Source organism: Fulmarus glacialis, unplaced genomic scaffold (genome assembly GCF_000690835.1).
Source record: "Fulmarus glacialis isolate BGI_N327 unplaced genomic scaffold, ASM69083v1 scaffold39346, whole genome shotgun sequence".
Taxonomy (NCBI): domain Eukaryota; kingdom Metazoa; phylum Chordata; class Aves; order Procellariiformes; family Procellariidae; genus Fulmarus; species Fulmarus glacialis.
This window is the reverse complement of record NW_009216965.1, coordinates 86-20,886: the sequence shown is the minus strand read 5'-3', so window position 1 is coordinate 20,886 and position 20,801 is coordinate 86. Positions and strand designations below refer to the sequence as shown.

The window sequence follows — 20,801 nt, the reverse complement described above, 5'->3', positions numbered from 1 at the left end:
ACATCTTGCCTGCTGACAGATCACGTAAAACATAATCTCATACTTCAGCTAAGCCAGTGTTTTTTGTTGTAGATGACAATGACTCACAGAGAAGCAAACCAGATTGAGCAGCACACGAGGGAGACTTACCAGAGGGGGGAGCAGCTCCTACTAAATATCCAAAGCATTCAGAAAGGCATTGCAGGTAGGTAAAGAAGGGTCTCTGCTTTGTGGGTTTTTCCTGCTGGGAATGCCACACTCTTGCTTTCAAACAGCACTGAGTATTGCATCACTTAGAGCCGTGGAGAAAACTAGGGGAAATACAAATGAAATGGAGATCCCTGCAGAATTCTGGCTGTTCAGGTAGACTGTGAATCCCAGCTGTTTGGCTAAACACAATCTTTGGAAAAAACACATTGAACTTGCACAAATGTTATTAAAATACATAAAACCAGGGCAGTCTGCACTACTGCTTCAGGAAAGATTTAGCAAAACAGGGAGTGACTGCATCTAGGAGAGGAGGTAAAGCCACAAAAAGGTGCTTAGGATGTAGCATGCGTTACTGTAATGGTCAAAGAGACAGAAATGTGGGGCAATACCTTTGAGTGATCTCAAGCAATTCGGGTGCCTGAGTGCTGCAGTTTGTTGAGGGTGATGTAAGACAGGAAGGATCTCGGGGGGATTATGAAGGACCTGGGTTGGTCAATGCTAACGGGGGATCTGGATTTCTCTGCAGATTTGGTGCGGCAGATGGCCAGGTTTGGGGCAGCAAATGCCAGCACCACCTCCACTGAGGAGTTTCGGCAGAAGATGGCCGAGGTGGAAAGAATGCTCAGGGAGATGAAGGAGCGGAGTCTGGGCAGCCAGGAGGAGCTGGCAAGGCGCGAGCATGAGGAGGCTCAGAAGTGTGAGTCTGGCTCAGTGGCATGGGACAGGGCTGCACAGATCGTGCTGGGTCTAGCCATTCCTCAAAACCTGGCTTGGAGCTCATGTGAACATTACACATCATGGTCATGTTAATAAAACAGGCATCCCCAACAAGTTTTACAGTAGTTTTAGGGTCTCCTATAACACTCCATTTATGGTTCCTTTTTGCTTAAGGTGAATTTTAGAGCAGATTGTACTAGCGGGGTAGTTCTTTTTGATGACCAAAAATGACAACGCTTAGAACTAGGAGTTACCATTATTATGTATGCATTACATGTGGATGTGAATAAGTCACCCCATGTTTCTTCATATTCGCTGTCCCAGGAAAGGGGTCCAGAGTAACAACCAGCAGCCCACCACCCTCAGCAGTTCTGCCATCCTGAGGGCATCCCTTGTAGGAGCGAGGACTTGGATTGTGCTCCCACAAAAAGCCCCACTACATAACCAGGCACGCTGGCACTGCAGGGAGCAAGCGCTTCGCATTAACAGGCAGTGGCAAAACATAGTTCAGTAGCTGAAAGCTGGAATTGTAAACTGGCCCTTGTTAGAAATAAGTAATTTTTCACAGTGGGAGTAATCAAGCACTGGAACAGGCCCCAGGTGGGGTTTCTCCACCATCTGGAGCCTTTCAGGCATGGCTGGGTGTCTTTCTGAAAGAGATCCCATCCCTCTCACCAGCACTGGGGGTTTGGAGACAATTTTGGACGAGATCCTGTGCTATCCAGGCTGAAAGAGGGAGGGAAGATGGTCACTTCTGGCCTTGATACCTGCCAAGTGAGACTTTTCAACAGCCAAGCACAGAAAGAGCCCTTTAACACAGGAGGATGAATTAGCAACAGTTGTCATCTCCTCCATCCTCAGTGCTGCATCAGGTGAAGAGTGAGCTGCATGCCCGCTGGGAGTCCAACCAGGACCTGGTGAGCAGCATCCGGGACCAGCTGGCGCAGCACAGCTCCCAGCTGATGGATCTCCGCGACGCCCTCAACGAAGCTGTGAACAAAACCAGGCAGACAGAGGACTTGAACAGCCTGAACCGCAACAACTTGGAGGAGAGTCAGGTAGACCTTCACCGGGTGGTCCCGTACTGCCATGCAGTGAGGAGGGGCCTGCCCTGGCCCTGCCAGTGCCTAACCCTGCGTCTGTGTGTCTAGCAAAAGAGCCGTGAACTCCAAAAGCAGCATGCACTGGTGCAGGAGACCCTGAGGATGGCCAAGGACTCCCTGGCCCAGGTCTCCGACTTCCTACAGAAGATGGAGAGTGCAAAGGAGGTGAGTGATGGAGGTACTTTGGCATGGACAGAGTGCGAGGGGGTGGCAGCCCTCAGGAATGATGTGTGTCCTTGCAGGCATATGAGAAACTGGCAGCCTTGCTGGATGGGGCGAAGCTGCCCCTGACTGAGCGGGTCAAGAAGTTCTCCCCGGCCAGCAGCAAGATCCCCATCGTGGAGCAGGCAGAGGAGCATGCCCGGCTCCTGGATGAGCTCGCAAGGAACCTGTCCAGGTGAGGCACCGGTCCTGACATTCAGCAGTCAGGCTATCTCCTCCCAGAGTTGGGGATGGGAAACTGCAGCCGTGGCAGGGGAGTAGCGGGGTGCCATCTCCAAAGCTTTATCCTGGAGAACATGTTGTGATGAGGCACCCAAAGGGGTTTGTCTGTGAGGACATGGGCAAGAGCCCAGCCTGAGTGGTCTCTGTGGACTTGATGGCTTCATCTTCCAACACAGCATTATCCAGGGCACAAACCAGGATGGCTTTATCCAGCGGGCAATCGATGCCTCTAACGCCTACGCCAGCATCATTGAAGCTGTGAAAAAAGCCGAGCGAGCAGCCCACGATGCTGATGAGGCAGCCGGCGAGGCTTTGATGGTACGTGCTGCGGGGAGTCCTATGAAGACGAGCAAAAACCAAACTCCCTCGACAGTCCTCCAGCTTTTAACACCTACACGTAGGGCTCTGCTGCCCCTTCCCTCTAAGACTTGAGCACTTTGTTCTGTGCCAGAGAGCAGAGCCTCTGCCATGGCTGGGGCTAGACTCTGGGGGTTTGGGTCTCCCCATCACGCCCCAGCAGCACACCCCACTGCAGTTGTCTGAACAAGCATTTTTGTGTGCGGTCAGGGCCGAAGACTGGAATTCCTCTTCAGACTCCCAGGCAGTGCATGTTTGTTTTACAGAATGTCATATCAGAAAATCTCGGGGCCATCTCTAAAGAGCTAAAGAGGAACAGCAGCAACCTGGAGGAGGCTGTGAGGAGAGAGCAGAAAAAACTCAATGAGGGTGAGATAGGCTCCTTGCAGGGTGTGATGTCCTTCAGGCTGGACTGAAATCCAACACACAACATATGCATTTCTTTAATGGCAGCTATTAAAGGCACTCTGCAGACAGCAAAGGACAAGCTGGCTGATCTCCGTGTGAAGAAGGAGCAGCTCCTGAGCCAGCTCCAGTCTGTGCAGGACATGCTCGGCAGGGACCAAGGTTTGTCCTGGGGTAGCTAGACTGGTTCTCTCTGCTCCTTTCCTCGCACCCAGGCTGTGACCCAAGGTGCTTCTTCCCTGCTCCTGGCCATCCCAGAGATTTTTCTCCTTTCTTTCCAGAGGACACGAAAGAGATGATCCAGAATGCTAAAGCGGCAGCTACCGAGGCCAACGAAACAGCTGCGAGAGTGGAAGATACCCTGAGCACCATGAAAAAGAATCTAGATGAGTGGAAAGACCAGTATGGAGGCCTTCGAAATGAAGACCTGAACCAGGCAGTCCAGGATGCCAGGAAATCTGGTGAGTGCTGAGCCTGCTGGGCTGCCAGGGCTGAGTCTGGCATGAGCCAGTGCATGGACAGATGACCCCAGAGAGCTCTGTGCTTTTGGAAGCTGTGCTTTGCAGCTCCAGGTCAAGAGTAGAGGGAGGTAGCAGCCAATACTGGGTGCTTTAAGTCCTGTCCCTTTATTTTTTTTCTTTCCCTGCAGTGTCTATATCTTTATAGACACTTTACTGCAGGAGATTGCATGCCCTAGAGCATTTTCACAACCCCCCATCAAGGCTGCTGGATTTAGGGGATCATTCTGTGACTCTGCTCCCAGCAGCTGCTGCTTTGACTTGCATGTCTCAAAACTGCCTGAGCTTTCCGTCTCCCTTCCTCACTAACCTTCAAAACCCCTGGCTCCTCCCCAACTGCAGTGTCCAGCCTGGAAAGCACCATCCCGCTGCTGCTGGGGAAGCTGAGCAGCCTGGAGAACAGGAGGAACAAGAATGCCACCGTGTCAGAGAACATTGTGCGGATCCGACAGCTCATCACGCAGGCGAGGAATGCTGCCAGCAAGGTAGGGTCATGGGAGGATGAGGACTGTGCACGGGGTGCCAGGGGCTTGGGGTGAATGAGGGCTTACCTGAGGGTAGTAGGCAAATGGGAGGGGTATCTAGAAGAGTTCTGGGGCCACCAGGCAGGGTCCCTTTCTCATGGGAAGGCACCAGAAAATGCTTTGACTTGGTAGAGCTGGTAATGACAAGAGAGGTAGCAGCAGTGGTTTCGGTGCCATGGGTTTGGATTTCTCTCCCTCCAGGTGAAAGTCCCCATGAAGTTCAACGGCAGCTCAGGTGTGCAGGTCCGGATGCCCAGCAATCTGCAGGATTTGGCAGCCTATACATCCCTCAAATTCTACATCCAAAACCCCGAGCCCAGGAGCCGGCAGCGTCGGCAGGACGGGACAGAGGAGGGGCGGTTTGTGTTGTACCTGGGCAGCCGGGAGGTGAGAGGGGGCTGTGCGGGCAGGAGGAGGGCAGCGGGAGCCCATGTTGGTAGCATCAATGGGGGATCACACCTGGACGTCAGCTCCTCTCTGCCTGCTCCCTGAGTGTCTATTTGGGGAACACGAACAGGCCCTGGGTGCAGCCATCAGCCTGGCTGGAGGTGGATGGGGAGAGCAGTGCGAATGGGGGTGCTTGGCCAGTGCAACCCTGGGAGCATCAGGAGAGCATTGCTTGGTGCTCCTGCCTGTCCCGAATGCCAATGTGTGGCCTTGTCTCTCCCTGCATTCAGGCCGCTGGAGACTACCTGGGCATCGTGCTCAAGGACCGCAAAGTGCAGTGGGTCTACAAACTGGGTGATGAGGAGCCAGCCTCCCTAACCGTCGACGAGGATATTGGAGAGCAGTTTGCCACCATCAGCATCAACAGGTAGGAGACTGATGGGACACCTCCCGAGGAAGCAGGAGACTGTCCCTGCAGTGGATGCAGGTAGTGCTATGCCCAAGCCCAGACAGGCCTTGAGCTTGCAGAGGTGCTGTGGATTCCATCATCCAGTCATCCCTAAATGATCAACACTGAGATGCCTCAAAAAAACTTGCAGAGAGATGGTGTCTTACCAGGTCATGGAGGGTCTGAGGGTTCCTGCAGGAGAGGAAAGGTGAAGCTCATCATGGTGGGTCCATTCAGCCTTGTAGCAGTGCCAGTAACATGAGTGCTGACTCCTTTCAATGTACTGCTGCTGTGGGGCTCCTCAGTGGGAGATGCACCCCTTTTTGATAGGGCTGTGTGGGGAGGCTCTTTGCTCAGGGAGGGCAGGGTTTGCTCCTCTTTGGGGGTGTCCGCTTGTCTTGACCATCCCTCCTTCCTGCAGGATCTTGCAGTATGGGCACATGTCAGTGATCGTGGAGAGGCAGACGGTGCACGAGACCAAGGGAGACAGTGTGGCCAAGGGGGAGCAGGGGCTGCTCAACCTCGACCCGCGCAACGTGGTCTTCTATGTGGGTGGCTACCCACCCAGCTTCACGGTGAGACAGGCAGCAGGGAGGGAGGCTCAGTTTTCTAGGAGGTATCAGCAATACCTTTGGAGCTTCTTGGGGGGAAACCCCTTGATTTCATGGGAAAACCAGGATCAAACTTGCCCTAACTGTCTGGTTTCATTCCCAGCCTCCTCCTACTTTGCGCTATCCCAACTACCGCGGGTGCCTGGAGCTGGACACACTGAACGAGGAGGTGGTGAGCCTGTACAACTTCCAACGCACCTTCCAGGTGGATACCACTGCCGAGAAGCCCTGTGCAAGGTAGGGCACCGTGCCCAGGCCGGGGGCAGCTCTGGTCCGTGGCACTTACCCTGACCCTTGGCTGCCCCAGAGCATGGCAGTTGGCTTTGGAGTGATGTCTTGGGCCTCTTCTTGTGTGGCTCAGGTCCAAGTCCACAGGAGACCCCTGGTTGACTGACGGCTCCTACTTTGATGGCACTGGTTACGCAGAGATCAAGTTTGAGAGCCAGTTTGGCACGACCAAGCGCTTTGAGCAGGAGATCCGGGTGGTCTCTTACAACGGCATCCTCTTCTTCCTGGAGAATCAGGCAGGTGCTTGCTCCCCTGAGGAGCCTTCACCCCTCAGCCAGTGGGCTAGGACAATCCCAGGCCCACTTGCAGGCATTCCCAGTTCAAGGCCCAGGGGAGAAGAGGGCTTTGGAGATGGCAGTGCTACTTGGAGCAGCATTTCTGCCCTGTTGTTAGAAGCCACAAGAGGGCTGGACCCAGACCTCACAGCAGAGACAATCACTTGTCTGGTTTGGAGGGACTCCCCTGAACTCCAAGAGCACCCACACACAGACCCTCCGAGCCGGGCCAGGGTTCACTGGGGCAGGCAGTGCTGCAAGGAGCATTTCCAGCCTGGGGTGCCATCCTTGTGCCCCCGCACAGGGCTGCTGTTTGCAGATAAATCCCCAATAATTGTCCCAGTGATGCGTCAAGGCACCGGCAGCGGGACCTGCTCCCACCGGTGCTAATGGGCAGGTTGGGCTCAGCGCCACAGCTGCATGCTGGACAGCAGGACGTGGGGCTGAGTGTTCGTCCTGCCTCCCCCAGGGTCAGTTCCTGTGTCTGGCCATCCAGGATGGGAAGCTGGTGCTTTACTATGACTTCAGCACCGGCCTGGAGATGGCAAAACCCAGCAGCAACTCCTCCTCCCTCACCATCAGCAGCACTACAAACAAAGCGGTAAGGGGAAACAGCCACCTACCTGGCTCTCTTGGAGGGCTCCTCATTCAGAGGGTAGGGGGGGCATCCAGACCCTCTCTCATCCCGTGAGAGAGCTGCAAGAAGTTCTTTGGCTGGAGCCATGAACCAGACACCTCGTGCTGCCCTCTGTGATGGACCTAATTGCCCCAGGCTGGCGGATCATTTTTCTCCTCTGTCTCCAGATCCAGATTTTCCTCCTCAAAATGAATAACAAGAAGCGCATCCTGGTGCGGCTGGAGCGCCTCACCATCTTCATGGTGGAGCAGGAGAACTCCCTGGAGAATGCTGTCTCCTACTATCTGGGTGGTGTGCCCCCAGCTGTGCTGCCCCCCAGGTGGGTCCAGCCCGCGATAGGGTGGGATAGTCCACATATTCCCCTCCAGTGTCCCTGGTGGTGGCCCTGGCCCTCTCTGAGCCACCTCCAGGGCTGTTGGGGGCCTGCTGAAGCTCTGGGGGGAGATTCCCTCTTTCTGCCCATCACCGTGAGCTTTGGAGGATGGGACATCTTCATATCTGGTGGGGGATGAGGTGCTGGTGGGTGTCACTGAGTCCTCCTTTGTCGTGCTGGGTGCTTTGGAGCAGCCTTGTGCCTGAGGCACTGGAGATACCCGTGGCCATCATGGGTCCTTGGGTCCTTCCCAGGCACTCTGTTTGAAGGGCTGCAGGGCCAGATCCTGCCAGGGCTGGATCCTGCCTGGGGCTGTCCTCATAACACTGCTTGCTTCTCCTGTAGCTTGAAAGTGCTATTCCCCACGGGTGGGCCCATCCGGGGCTGCATGAAGGGCTTGAAGGCTCTTGGCAAATATGTCGACCTGAAGCGCATGAGCACCGTCGGCGTGAGCTACGGGTGCACCTCGGACCTCCTGGTAAGCACAAAGCCCTGCCAGCCTGGCCGGCATGCAGGGGAAAGGGAGCACAGGACCCCCAGGACAGGCCTGGTCTCCCCTCATTCATACAGAAACAAGCATAAAACCCCCAAGTTCTTGGTGTAGGCGGGTTGTGGGAAGGTGCTGCACGTGGCTGGCCATAGTACCGGCCAGACCCAGCGAGGACCTGAGCATCTCAGTCACCCTCCCAGCACCCCTGCAACGCCAGGGCCAGGCTCTCACCTTGCTTCCATGGTGTCCCTTGCAGGTGGCTCGCTCGGTCAGCATCCACGGCCACGGCTATCTGACCCTGGCCCTAAAGGATGTGCCAGGGCTGCGGGACTTCTACAGCGGCTTTGGGTTCCGGACAAGCCAGCGCAAGGGGCTGCTCTACCACCACACCACCCAGGTGGGCACCTGCAGTCCCACCGGGTATCGGAGAAACATCTACTCCTGCTCTGGGGATGGTGCTGCTTCCTCTTGGGAAAGGGAGGGACTTTGGTGGGGCCAGGGAATGAGTCCACAGTGAAATCTGCACCCTGAGCTCCTGGAGGGTGGTGGGGAAATGGACCCTTCCTTGGGGTTCAGCTACTGAGCAGCAATGGGGCGATACTTTCTGCAGGAGGGGACATGCCAGGTGTCACTCCAGAAGGGCCAGCTGACCTTGAACCTGCTGGAAACCGAAGTCACCACTGAAAATACCTATGCAGATGACAGGACCCACTACGTGGCCTTCTACAGCGATGCCCGTGGGTACGTGTCCTGGCAGTGCATGGGGGATGGCGTGCTGATGGCCAGGAGGACCCGCTCAGCCCACGCTGCTCATCCCCCGCAGGGTCCGACTGTATGTGGACGATGAGCTGCAAGACACCACAGCAGGCACTGGGTCCAGCTGGTGGCAAAGACGGCAGGATGGGCGGCCACTCTTCCAGCTTGGGGGCTCACCAGAGCCGGGTCCTCTCAGCAACCTCACCGGCTGCATTGGGAATGTCTTTGTCAAGCGGTGAGCGTTGCCATGCCATGGACACTGTGAGCGCTTCGCAATGCCATTTCCCTGAGAGCAGGGCTCAGCCCCTTCCTGCCTCCTGGCTGGCCCAGTGATGGGGACCCATTCTCCCTGCGTGTAGGATGTCAGAGCCACAGATGGTGGTGGACCTGCAGCAGAACGTGGAGAGCATCAACGTCACCATGAGCTGTCCTTGGGGTGAGCAGCCGCAGCAGCTCAGAGTCACTCCAAAGAAGGACAGGCGGAAACCCAAGGTACCAGCTGCTGCCAAAACTCCCCACATCCTCCTCCCAGTCCTCCTCAGATGCCACCATTGCCCCCTCACTGAGCACCTCTGCCCCGCGACACCTGCAGGGATCCTCCCCTCACACCATCCCTTGGTGCATCTTGTGTAGGTGCCAGGCAAGCCTGCCTCGAAGGACCGCCGCCACGATCAGGACGGGCTCTGCCAGCTGCACCCACAGCCCCATGCAGCCGGGGGTACCTTCCGCTTTGGGGGTGCCCCGAGCAGTCGCTGGGAGTTCGAGGAGATCCCAGCCTCCTTTGGCTGGAGGTGAGGCTCACCCCATGCCCATCCCATGCAAGCTGAGCCCTGGGGACCATTGCTTGGAGAGCAGGTGTACCTTGCAGTTGTGGGAGAGCAGGGTGCTCCCGTCACCCCCCTGTCCCTGCAGGTCCCACTTCTCCCTGGAGGTGAAGCTGAACTCCTCCAGCGGGCTGCTCTTCTATGTGGCGGGCGAGCGGGGCGCCTTCATGGCTCTCTTCGTCTCCAACGGACGCTTTGTCTTCCTGGTGGACGTCGGCGGGCGCCGGCTGCGCATCCGCAGCAAAGACAAGTACCGCGACCGGCGGTGGCACACGGTGAGTGGAGGGTCGGGGCTCAGCAGGACCTCCTTGAGCCACATTGCTCCTGTGAGCCCCCACCGCTGGGTGCCCGTGCAGGGGTTAGCTCGATGCAGCCCTGCTCTGGGCATCGCTTCCTAATTGCACAAGGGACACCTGCGGTCCCGTGGGAGCAAAGGCGACAGCAAAAACACAGGGCTGGCTGAACCTCCGAGCTGAGGTCTCCCTGGGTGCAGCCCTGGGGCTCCTCCCAACCCAGGAAGCCCCCAGCCCTGGTACTGACCTTTGGTCCTTGCAGGTCTTCTTCAGCAGAGACCAGGACCGAGCTCAGCTGGTCATTGACGGGCTGCGAGCCCAGGATGCTGCAGTGGCCACCGCAGGGCTCTTTGTGGCCCAGACCCCCTTGTATGTGGGAGGGATCCCAGCTGGAAAAGCCAAGGCTCACATACCGGTAAGGGCTTGGTGGGCCTATGGCATTGCCCTATCTTGGCCGGTTCCCAGTCGTGTGGCATTGCCCTATGCCTGCTCTTTTTTGGCCCTTCCACGCTCACTCTGGTGGCCACTCTTCACAGGTTGCATCAGCCTCCAGCTTCGACGGCTGCCTGAGGAACCCACAGCTGGACGGGAGACTCCTGGGTCCCCCCTCACGCATCTTCGGGGTGACGCCGTGCTACGAGGGCGCACTGGAGAGCGGGGTCTTCTTTGCTGCGGATGGCGGGTCCGTCGTCCTAGGTACCCCACAGCAGCCTGTGCTGGCTCCCACGGCCCTGGGACTGGGAGGGACGCATCTCATGGGAGAGACCTTGTCCCACTCCTCACCAGTAGCATTTCTCTTCCAGCTGATGCAGTGGCAACTGAGCAGGACTTGGAGGTGACACTGGAGGTCCGTCCCCGCAGTGCCTCTGGCCTCATCTTCCACATCGGCACGAGAAGAAGCCACCATCTCCTGCTGTACATGGAGGAGACGAAGGTAGTGGGAGGGTGGCCTCCCCACAGGTTTTCAGAGGCAGCAGCCATCTCCTGCCCATCCCGCTCAGCTCACTGGGCTCTAACGGGTTTGTCTCACGTACTAGGTCACTGTGAGAGTGAATGCTGGGGTTAACGAGTTCTCCGCATCAGTGACATGTCCATCTCTCTGCGATGGGCAGTGGCACACCATTGCAGGTGAGGTGACAGCCAGCACTTGGCTCTGGGACGTTGCTCCACTCCTGGTGCTCAGCCCACATCTCCTAGGGGGGAGCCCAGGCCCCTTCCTTGGGTATTTAAACCCCAGCTCCCACCTGTATGCACTTAATAGCAGCTACAATCTCCCAAATTAAGTCATTTCCTAATTAAGAATCCTTGCCTGATCTTTTAGTGCTGTCAGATCTGGTGGGCAGGAGAGACAGGGTGTTTCCCCAGGTCACGGAAAGGCCGGCGAGGCCAGGGGTGTCCCACGGTCCTGCTGGGCCAGTCCTGGCCTCGGCTCCATCCAGGGCTGTCCCGCTGAAAGCAAAAGCCTAACTTGCGCAGATTGTCCAAAGGGCTCAAAGCCCACAGCTGGGACCAGGGATTTGCAGGATTCACACTTGTACGGGCAAAACTTAGCCTTTAATGTATTTGCCGTTGAGCAAGTGCTAAGGTTTTGCATCAAGCCCTTTCTGGGGGTGGGGGTCACAGCTACAAGCCCCCATCTCAGCACAGCTCTATTTTAAGTCTTCATCTTGCTCAACCCAGCACCAGGTGAGAGCCATCATGTGCTCCTGGTGCATTTTCAGCTTCAGGACCTCTCCCTATCCGTGGCCGGAGCCAGCCTGAGCTGATCCCCTTATGCCCGGCGTGTGCTGTCCCACACCGCTGGGGGAGGGCAGCCCTCTTCACTAGATCAAGACACAGGGCTTTGTGGGTGGCTGCTGTGGCCAAAGGACAAGTTTTGGGGGAGGCTCTCCAAACTCCGGGCATTTCCCAAGAGCCAGGCCGGGTCCTCTGACCCTCCTGGTAGTTTTGCTCTGCTCCAGCACTGGTCTGTGCCAGAGGGCGGAGGTGGACTTGCTCTCCGTGTGAGGAAGCAGCACTGACTCTTGTTTTCTTTTGAAGTTACCAAATGGAAAAACATAATCCAGGTTGACGTGGACACGGAAGGCAACTACACCGTGGGACCCAGCCAGGCACCTGCACCCAGTGCAAGGGCGACCTTCTACGTGGGAGGGCTGCCAGGTGAGTTTGGGAAGACGAAATACCAGAACAAAATACCCTAAGGCAAAGAGAGATACTGTTCCAGGTGCAAGATACTTAATCTCCTGCCCTCTTATTAGCCAGACTAATGCTTGCTTTTACATGTTCCTTCTGCAGAGACAGACAAGGCCGGCACAGTGTCACCGTTACCTCCCCTCCCCTCTCATTACGTGGGCTGTATAAGGAACCTGGTGATTAACCGGAGGCACGTGGACCTGCCGCGAGCCGGGACTGTCAGGGGCTCCGTTGGCCTTAAGGGTTGCCCCGTGCTGTAAGTAAGTGCACCTCCGTGTACAGCCTGACCGACAGAAAGCTGCACTGCTCCCTGGGCCCCAGACATCACCTACTCGATAGCATTAACCGTGGTCCAACATACTTGATCTCCAGTGACTGCAGGCACAAGTCTGGGGCCAAAACCAGAGAGGGGCCACGAATCCATGGGGAAGGAGGGCAGGAGAGAAAGGTGGGGAGAAAGGGGCACTTCGGGGACATCTTTCACAAATATAACCAAAACGTTGGAGCAGGATGTGGAGATAGGTCTGAGTCCTTCCCCGGTGGTCAAGCATCTGCAACAGGACTCATGCTGCCACATGGCTCATGGTAAGAGCAACTGTCCTCTATAGAGCGTGGGCTGAAGCACACAGCAGCCGTGCACCACGTCCTAAATCCTGTTCCCTTTACCCCACACTTAGAACGCACATAGATTTAGTACACGGAACACTTGAGGCTATTAATAACAGTCACAGACTGTCTTCTGCTAAAGGCTGTAGGCAGTTTCTGTTTTATAATAAATGCAATTAGGACAAACTGGATTAATTCCATCACTTCTGTGTTTTTATAAGCAAGGACGCATTTAACCCCCGCCCCAAGGGCAGTCTCAGTTCACCTGCTACTGCTACGCAAAGAGCTCTGCAAGGGGGAACTCGGACAAAATTCTGTTTGCAGAATTAGCATCTTCTTATCAGATTAATTTATAAGAATCAAAAAAAAGGAACAAAATAGGCTGGGAGAACTGCTGAGGGAAAGCAGAAAGAAACCAATACCACTCTGACACTCTGCAGTTGCATTCAGCGCTGGTAGATACACTGACAAAAGTCCTGTTGCGTGAAGCAAGAAACTTGCTTGAAAGGGAATAAAGAAAGGTTACCTCCGAGTCTGGCTGGGTGCGAGAGGCGTCGCTTGGCCCTCACCTGCCCTGCCAGCACTTGCCTTCTCCTGCTCGGCCTCACTCACGCCTGTTGTAGTGCAGTCTTCACTTGAAAAAAACTTTTTCTCCCAAGACACCTAGTTCACTTGTGCACTTACACGTCATATATATATTTGTGTGTGTATATATATATATATCTAGCCACTTGGGGACAAAATCTTGCTTCTGAAATGGACTTATAACTTATATCATTATATTGTGGGGGTTTTTTTATGAGGGGTAAATATTGTAAAATGGGTTTTTAACATGTCCATCTTAAACAAATGTAATTATGACCTGTTTTTAAGTTGTAGTATTAAAGATGGTCTTTGTAAATCACTGGTACATACTTTGGAGTCGAATAAAGTTTTATGTTACCCTCTTTCGCTTTACTGGTGTAAAGCAAGTATGAGGCTGATCTAACTGTACCGAAGAGGAATAATCACCAGCTCAGAAAGTGGCACAACAGGCATGGTATAGTTGTATTTGCCGTAAGCAGCTCCCTCCTAGTATGGCAGCGCGCTGATGTTCATGAAGGTGACCCTCCTCGTGTTCAAAGGTGAAGTCCTGCACCCAGGACAGGGCGACCCTTGCAGCAGTACGTGTGGGACAATGACTGGGTGAGCTGGCAGCCCTGCAGATCACAACCTGGTGGGCCTAAAACGCGATGGCAGTCAGCAGTGCGCCCTCGAGATGCTCATTACTCATACGATCACAGGGCTCAACCCTTTTAGCACAAGGAAATCAGAATTAGTCTAGCCTGATGTCAAAAGCATCAAAACTGAACAGTAAGCAACTCCACTGAAAATAAAGAGCAAGTACTGCTTTAAGTGTGCCTGTTAAACAGACTCAGAAAGAACAGTATGGCAGATAAAGAAAATTCCTTTATTTGTAGATTTATATAAGCATAATATGAAGTTAGTAATCCTACTGCAGTTGCTTAAGTTAGTATCTAGGAATATCTGTAAGGAAGAGCAAATAACTTAATCTAAACTCATATCTTCCTCTTCGTCTTTCTTGTCCTTAGAGTCTCCTTCCTTTTGGTCTGACTTGACACTGTTCTGCATTGCTTTGGCAAATGCTTCTACATCTAGAAGTTAAACACATTAGTTATTTAACTTTGCACTTCCTGGGATGGAGTTCATTGTCCACATGAGGTTAAGCTTCATTACTTGGAAAGTAAACAGTTGCTTTAATAAGAATCTATTAGCAGGGAAGAAAATTTTAACACTCATTCAATATATAACATGCATTTGGATCTCGCTAACATAGCCAGCACTTTCTGCACTTTAACTGTGCACAGGCAGCCTAAGACCAGAATTACTTCAGTCATGGAATGGATTCCAACAGCTTGTCAGGGAAAACTGATACCCAGGCCCCTACTGTGTTCATTTATTTCAGATGAATCATTAAAGATTCCCTCAAAAAAGACATTCCTGAACAAGGTGACTATGACATCTACAGAGTCTTTTGCATCTCTGTCAAGAAAACAACACCAAGGCTGCTCAGCACATCTCTCTGTAGAATCCTGACTTCTCTAAATGCACATCTAACATCACACTGTGCCTCCTAGGGAATTCCTGAGCCACTCGCCTTTTCATTGTAAGAAAAAGCAGTGCAAGAGTCGGCTTCTGACAGTTACTCAGCAGCTAATCATTACATTCCACATTCAATGGCTGTATGCAGTGCAAAACAAAAAAACCCCAACAAACCACTTCTCCATGTTCCCACCAGCACCAATACTTACCTCCTTTATTTGCTGCATCTACTGCCTCTGCGGGTAAGCCAAACTGACTCATTAGTGGGCCAAGCTGTCCTGAAGCTAAGGCAGCACTGAACATGCTCAATGCCTGTGAATTGGAGTCAACAGCGTCAAAAAAAAAAAAGTTTGCATCATGTTTCTCCAGCATCAGGTGCTACTGTGCAATACCCGCGTGAGGAGCGCAGTCCTGTTACGGCACGGGGACCGTGCAGCTGGCCAGGGAGCAGCCACGCTCCTTGAACTACTGCGCTGGGGCAGGCTTTGAAATGCCGCTACACCACAGGCCCCGAGTGGACTCTGGAATCGGGAACAACGTCTGCTCTTAACCAGCTAGGTGCCAGTAAGCACCAACTGATAAGCCCTGCTAGTCTGAGCAGCACACCAAACCACAGCGACATAGCTGCCAGTCGGTTTAGTGCATGGAAAACTTAAACGCTTATTAGCTTTTAGCTAGCTGCAGACACTCTATCAAATCACCAATTAAAAACATCCCTCGCTTCTGAGTCATGTCTGCATAAAAGTGATGCCGTAGTTTAAACTAAAACCAGTCATCTTAGCCAGTGAAATTTTGCAAATTGACAAATTTCAATCAATCACTGTAACTAGTTCAAATTGGCCTGTAATACACCAGCTTTAATCGCACACAGACAGTCCTGCATTGAGTACTAGTGTCGCAAGAGAAACAAGGGCTGTAGTGCTGTAAACATGAACATCTCTTTTCTTCCCTTCCATGTGTTTAGGCACCTGAAATGACCTTTAAGGAAACGGCCAATGAGCCACTCTGACAGGGAATCATGAATTTGCTACTACTCCTGTCATTTGCCCAAGAGCATTTATAATCAAGAGAAAGTAAAGCCCAATTCCAAAAGAAAAAGTAAAAAGCATTCTGATCTGCCCTTGGGTGACTGCAGGAAGGAAGAACTAGTGCTCCATTAAACCATGTCCCTCCTCCTTTCCGCTTCTACTGCGCAACTTCCTACTCTGAACAGTGTCAGGAACCTGAAAAAGCAGGGCAAGGCGAATCATGACGCATGGGGGAGGAGGGAAGGAGAACTGCACTTCCCGTGACAGCTAGGCATCTACCTGCTGAAACTGAGGAGACGTCAGGGTATTCTGAATCTCTTCCGCAGTCTGCGGCAGAGATTCCCCTGAGGGAAGGTAAGGCATCAACCGTTCTTGAACTTCAGCGTTGGCCAGGATGGGAGCCATTATCTCGGGAGTCAGAACAGTTGCCAGGTCAACTAGGAAGAAAATAAATGGTTGGCTGTTAGACTATGCACAAAACCCCATGTTTTGTCTTGTAAACCAAATGGTCTAGTCAGAGGAGTACTGAAACGTAGTTAAAGCACACTGCTAGCATCCTTTCTCCCTCTCTCAGTTTTGCAGTGAGAGTAAGACTCCTGAAGCAGGCAAGAACAGCACTCAAATGAAAAAAAGAACCAAAAAAATTTAAGAGACCTTTCAAACCAATTTGGAACAGGATAGGACAGTAAAACAGCTCCAAAGAACTCCTGGATCCAACAGCTGTCTGGTCAGAACACACTTACCTTGCTGTCCTCCTGCTCCAGATGGCACATTCATAGTAGCTAAAATGTTCTGAAGGTCACTCAATTGAATGGGCTGGGTTGGGCTTGTGGCTGAGCTGGTTCCATTACCCGAACTTGGTACGGGGCTTGGACTGGTCACAGCCGCGGCCGCGGGAACGGACGGGGCAGGCGTTACACGTGTAGAAGAAGTTGTGGAAGATGGCGTCACAGCAGCTGATTGGCTGCGAGAGCTGGAGAAGATAATTAGTATAATTAATTCTCTGCAAAACACCAGCTTTGCTTCTTGCATTTTGAAAAGCTTCCCGTCAAGCCCTTACAATACGAAGAACTCCTACCCTCATTTTAGAGAGGTAATAAACAGTCTTAATTCCCATCATATTTCCTCTTCAGTAGGCCACGATTCCTCCCACAGAAGTGGCAACTTTACGTTACAAAGACACCACAAACCCAGACCAGACAGGCATCCTACCTTGACGATGAGCTGCTGGTCGGGGGTCCCCCACTTCCAAGCAGACTGGCCAGCCCAGGACCCGTCAGCGCACCCAGCCCACCTTCCGTAAACATAAAAGAACAGGTTTAGAAATTTGTTTCTTCAGTTCTTTCGCACCTCTCAGCTCTAGAGAGGTCACTCTCGTACCTGAAAGGTTTTATTTGCTAAAATAAAGGAGGAGGGGGTAAGAGAGCCCAGACCAATCCCCCCACCCCTTTCTGTAAATTAACAGCTCTCGTTTTCTGATCTTGCATCCCCATTAGAAAACTGCCTTAGAGAATTGCACGTTTTAGAAATGACTCAATTTCTAGATGTACACAAGGATAAAATTACTTCCGTTTGTGCCATATATATAACCATTGTAACACAGCCCCCTCCTCTTATCTACTGGTTCCCAAAAATCCAACTTTCCTCTAAACTTTAAAGCCAAGGCCCTCAGCAGAAGATTACAGAGGCAGCCTTTGAGTCACCACCACTCTCTCCCCATACACCTGGATTTTGCAGATTCAAACCTAATGCAGAGATGCAGCAGCAGAATCAGCTGAGTCCTTAAACACTTCATAGGCAGAGCAAAGTAAGGACAACCCGCGCACAAAGTGCTCCCAGTAGAGCAGCGATCAGGAAACACACCAGGAAACCAACACTCGGCCTTCGAGCCAACTGCCATATGCAAAAGAAATCAGGATCAGCCTCCTTCACCCACACATCCCAACTACGAAGGACTTATCGCAGTGTCAAGAACATCAGCTAAGAAGAGCTGGGAAAAGGCCTGGCTTCTAAGTCCACTGGCCTGTCAGTGACTGATTGTCCCCCTACAATTCCTCCGAGGCACATCAGCCAAATGCTCCATTTACCACACGCTTCCCATCCAGAGGTTTCTTGTACCACATCTAATTAGATACATGTCCCTATCCAAGCACCTGCATTCATCACCCACCTTTCGGGAACTGTCTGCAAGCAGAGGACAGAACGACAGCGCTCCATTAGCAAACACGTGATTAACTGAAGCTGCAGACCACTGGAGGTCAGAGCGAGCACCAGCTCCTCCTTTGTACAGGACCCACTCCTACAGAACACTTGCGTTCACTAGTCACAGAGCTTCCACAGCAGCAGGAACGGCAGGGTGAAGCTAACCGGGCTGCACCACACGCTACTCTACTCAGTTTGTCCTTGCTAGGAAAGTTTACCCAGAGCAAGAAAGCTCCTGTGTCGCAGGAGCTCTGCAACAGGCAGAGTACTGAAAGAGATGCAAACCAGATGCAAAAGAACAAGATGCTACTGGGGGAAGAGATCCACACAGATTCACCACAACCACTGTTTGCTGAGGCAAGCAGATGGTTTTCTTTGCGTTACTGTAATGAGCTTCATGTCAAGCTGTCTTACGGCTAGATGTAGAGGCAAAGAAAGAAGAGCTACTGAGAAAAAGTGTTGAGACGAAGAGGAAGACAGTCTCAGGAGTCATGTGAAGCTTCAAGAAAGACGATCTTTTCCAAACGCATCCTAAAAAGCCAGAATCTTCCAACACTAACATTAGATTTGCATCTGAACACCCCACCAACATGAGATTTGCATCTGAAGCTAAAAAGACACGAGCTAGATCTGCAAAAAAAATGGACTTTGGAGCTTAAACACAGAACCTTAGTCATTGCCACCTGCTAAGCGTTACTTTGCCTACTTCCATTCGAGGGTCTGACTTCTCAGGAAATGCTCTATTGGGCTTGGGGCATGGATAGCATTAAGAACAGACCACAGCCGGGCCTCCAGCACACTCTCAGCCCCTTCAGAAAAACAGCGCGGTGATTCAAGCTCTCCCCAGTGTTGCCCGGGAGAGAAAGCCCTAACCCGAGCCTTACTCCTCTGACTAGAGAGTGCTGTGGGTGGGCACGCTCCAGCCCTCCTCTTGAATTCTTTCTACTTTGCACACAAATATTCACTGGATCAGAGATAGGAGCAACTCCACAGCTTGGTAACTGGGACATTCACCAGGGATGAGTCCCTGGTTTTCAATCCCTGCTCCAGTGAATATTTAGGAGGAAGAGGAGGGGTGGAAAAAAGGAGGCGGGGGGGAAGCAGAAGATTCTGTAGAGCAAGGAGCAGAACCGACATTCCTTGCAGATCAAGCCCCAAGATGAGTGCCGTGTGGAATCTGGTACCCTCCATTTCCTGCATCCTTTTTTTGCCCCTTAGCTCATCTTTGAGGCAGGGCCTTGCTTTCTCACATGAAAGCAGCGCTATTCAAATCAATAGCACTACTTGAAAATATTGTCAGGTAAGATTTAACCTGGCAGGAGAAAATACCATTTTGGCATAAAGATATTAAAGCATTTTACCAAGTCCTCCTAAGCCCGTTGGTCCGATCAGCTGCATGAGCTGGTTATGGCTCATGTTTCCAAGAAGGCTTTGCAAGCCACCCTCACCTAAAAACAAAAACATTCTGAAACACAACATATTCACATAGTTTTTTTCACAGCACTCCGGCTCAAACAGCAGGAGATTAATTGGCATCACATTCTGTACGGAAAAAACAGTTTCAAGTGTTTACCGATTCATGATGCTCATAAAAGATAAATGCAACTTGGCTTCATAAAGAGGTAAGACTCCAGAGAATCTACTGGAAACAAAGAGCGATTTCTTCTGGCAGTCTTAACTTTCAGCCTGCACCTATTGTAACAGCACTGTTTATTTTGCTAAAAGCACGTTTACATTTCTGGTATTAACATTGTCCCCAACTCACCCTCCACAGTCATCAGGAATTTCTTCCTAGGGAACTATGAGTGCTCATTCTAAAAATAAATTTTAAAAAAGCGTCTCACACGAAGGAGCAGAGAATGGACTGTACCTCCTAATGCCGAGAGCTCGTGGCCTCCGCTTGCATTTCCACCCAAAGCACCAGGCATTGGTGGATTGTTGAGATATTCGTTCACTTTACGGCAGTGTTCTTCATCCTTGTCCGTCTTCGGCTCCTGCAAGAAAGTTGCTCTTGGTACGAGGCAAACTGGAAGTATTTTGTTCCAAGACCTTTATTATTGGCTTCCCACAAACCTGCATCCAGAAGAAGAGTCGTTTTGATCCTGCCTTGAACTTCAATACATACACACGGCCAGTAGTGCACTGAGGTACCCTCTTGAATTCACAGTCATCAGGAAAAATAATCAAATCCTGGAAAATGTGGCAGTAGAAACAAATGTTTGAGGAAATACGTGAATATTCCTTTTAGCCTCCCAAAGACCTCTGCCCTCCTCCCCAAACCTTCTTCCATCTGCTCCTCAGAGCAGAGAGGATTTGGAAGTGCAGGTCTGTCAGGCCACAGAGGCACTCTCATCCTAATTTGTCTTGGAGAAGCTCTATCAGCAGTGCCAGCGGAACAAGAACGAGACAGACCGTGACTTAATGCCTCTGCACTAAAACACAAAACCATACTCACATCTTCCACATTGCCCGAAGTCCGGTCCTTCCAGCAGAAGTGAATGAGGGAGTCATCAGTTTGCTGGATGTACACAAGGCCTTTTCTCTTGTCTGGGGTCACAGTGCTGCCTTTCAGGGACATCTTCCCTGCCCGAAATTCCACCAGGTATTTGCTCGAGGAGCCACGGGAGCCTGGCACCAGGCTTGGAAATAACGCACCTGAAGACATCCTGGAAAGAGAGAAAGAGCAGCAGATGTGATGAGAAACCTTCCCATATTCTCTCTTCTCAATATCAAATTTCAACCTTTCTCAAGTCAGCTCCACGAAAGGAATCTGTCCCGCTGCCTGCAGAATTTCAGGGCGATCCACAAGAGCTAAAGCAGAACGCAGGATGAAGACAGGACGCGCCACAGATCTCCACTAATAACAAGGAGAGTGTTTGCTAAGGTTGAAAATGAAACCACCTTCCCCCTGACGCTTCCTTCTTTGGTTCGTATCACGGCTCACAGGACCAGGGACGTTTTAACTGCAGGAAGCCCTGCTGTAACGCTTAGCCCCCGCTAAGCTCCGGAGTCCTGCTTCAGCATCCCAGC

General features: G+C 52.2%; 2 protein-coding genes across 3 annotated transcripts in view; one reads left to right on the top strand and one right to left on the bottom strand.

The window, feature by feature from the left end:
- Nucleotides 1-12,092, top strand: part of LAMA5 (laminin, alpha 5) — an 87,156-nt gene extending 75,064 nt beyond the window's left edge. The window contains 30 exon segments of the mRNA XM_009579493.1: nucleotides 73-184; nucleotides 716-886; nucleotides 1,768-1,964; nucleotides 2,058-2,174; nucleotides 2,252-2,406; nucleotides 2,630-2,771; nucleotides 3,077-3,179; nucleotides 3,264-3,377; nucleotides 3,497-3,676; nucleotides 4,076-4,218; nucleotides 4,459-4,644; nucleotides 4,935-5,071; nucleotides 5,514-5,667; nucleotides 5,807-5,940; nucleotides 6,065-6,227; nucleotides 6,736-6,867; nucleotides 7,071-7,222; nucleotides 7,622-7,754; nucleotides 8,023-8,163; nucleotides 8,377-8,507; nucleotides 8,590-8,757; nucleotides 8,882-9,014; nucleotides 9,156-9,313; nucleotides 9,435-9,621; nucleotides 9,902-10,054; nucleotides 10,176-10,335; nucleotides 10,443-10,573; nucleotides 10,677-10,767; nucleotides 11,680-11,799; nucleotides 11,935-12,092. Of these exon segments, the coding sequence (XP_009577788.1) occupies nucleotides 73-184; nucleotides 716-886; nucleotides 1,768-1,964; nucleotides 2,058-2,174; nucleotides 2,252-2,406; nucleotides 2,630-2,771; nucleotides 3,077-3,179; nucleotides 3,264-3,377; nucleotides 3,497-3,676; nucleotides 4,076-4,218; nucleotides 4,459-4,644; nucleotides 4,935-5,071; nucleotides 5,514-5,667; nucleotides 5,807-5,940; nucleotides 6,065-6,227; nucleotides 6,736-6,867; nucleotides 7,071-7,222; nucleotides 7,622-7,754; nucleotides 8,023-8,163; nucleotides 8,377-8,507; nucleotides 8,590-8,757; nucleotides 8,882-9,014; nucleotides 9,156-9,313; nucleotides 9,435-9,621; nucleotides 9,902-10,054; nucleotides 10,176-10,335; nucleotides 10,443-10,573; nucleotides 10,677-10,767; nucleotides 11,680-11,799; nucleotides 11,935-12,092 (4,356 nt within the window).
- A 1,775-nt stretch (nucleotides 12,093-13,867) lies between these two features.
- ADRM1 (adhesion regulating molecule 1) lies at nucleotides 13,868-20,440 on the bottom strand. Of its 2 annotated transcripts, XM_009579491.1 has the most exons (9): nucleotides 20,227-20,440; nucleotides 19,845-19,961; nucleotides 19,642-19,765; nucleotides 19,133-19,219; nucleotides 16,782-16,863; nucleotides 16,313-16,542; nucleotides 15,849-16,006; nucleotides 14,751-14,853; nucleotides 13,868-14,093 (listed from the first exon to the last, which is right to left on the bottom strand). In XM_009579491.1, exons 1-9 carry the CDS (start codon nucleotides 20,434-20,436, stop codon nucleotides 13,987-13,989), a joined length of 1,218 nt encoding a protein of 405 aa, XP_009577786.1. In that variant the 5' UTR covers nucleotides 20,437-20,440; the 3' UTR covers nucleotides 13,868-13,986. The 2 variants fall into 2 exon arrangements, with proteins under 2 accessions (XP_009577786.1, XP_009577787.1); XM_009579492.1 differs by lacking the exon at nucleotides 19,133-19,219 and having other exon boundaries at nucleotides 13,870-14,093; nucleotides 16,421-16,542.
- Between the last annotated feature and the right edge of the window lie 361 nt (nucleotides 20,441-20,801).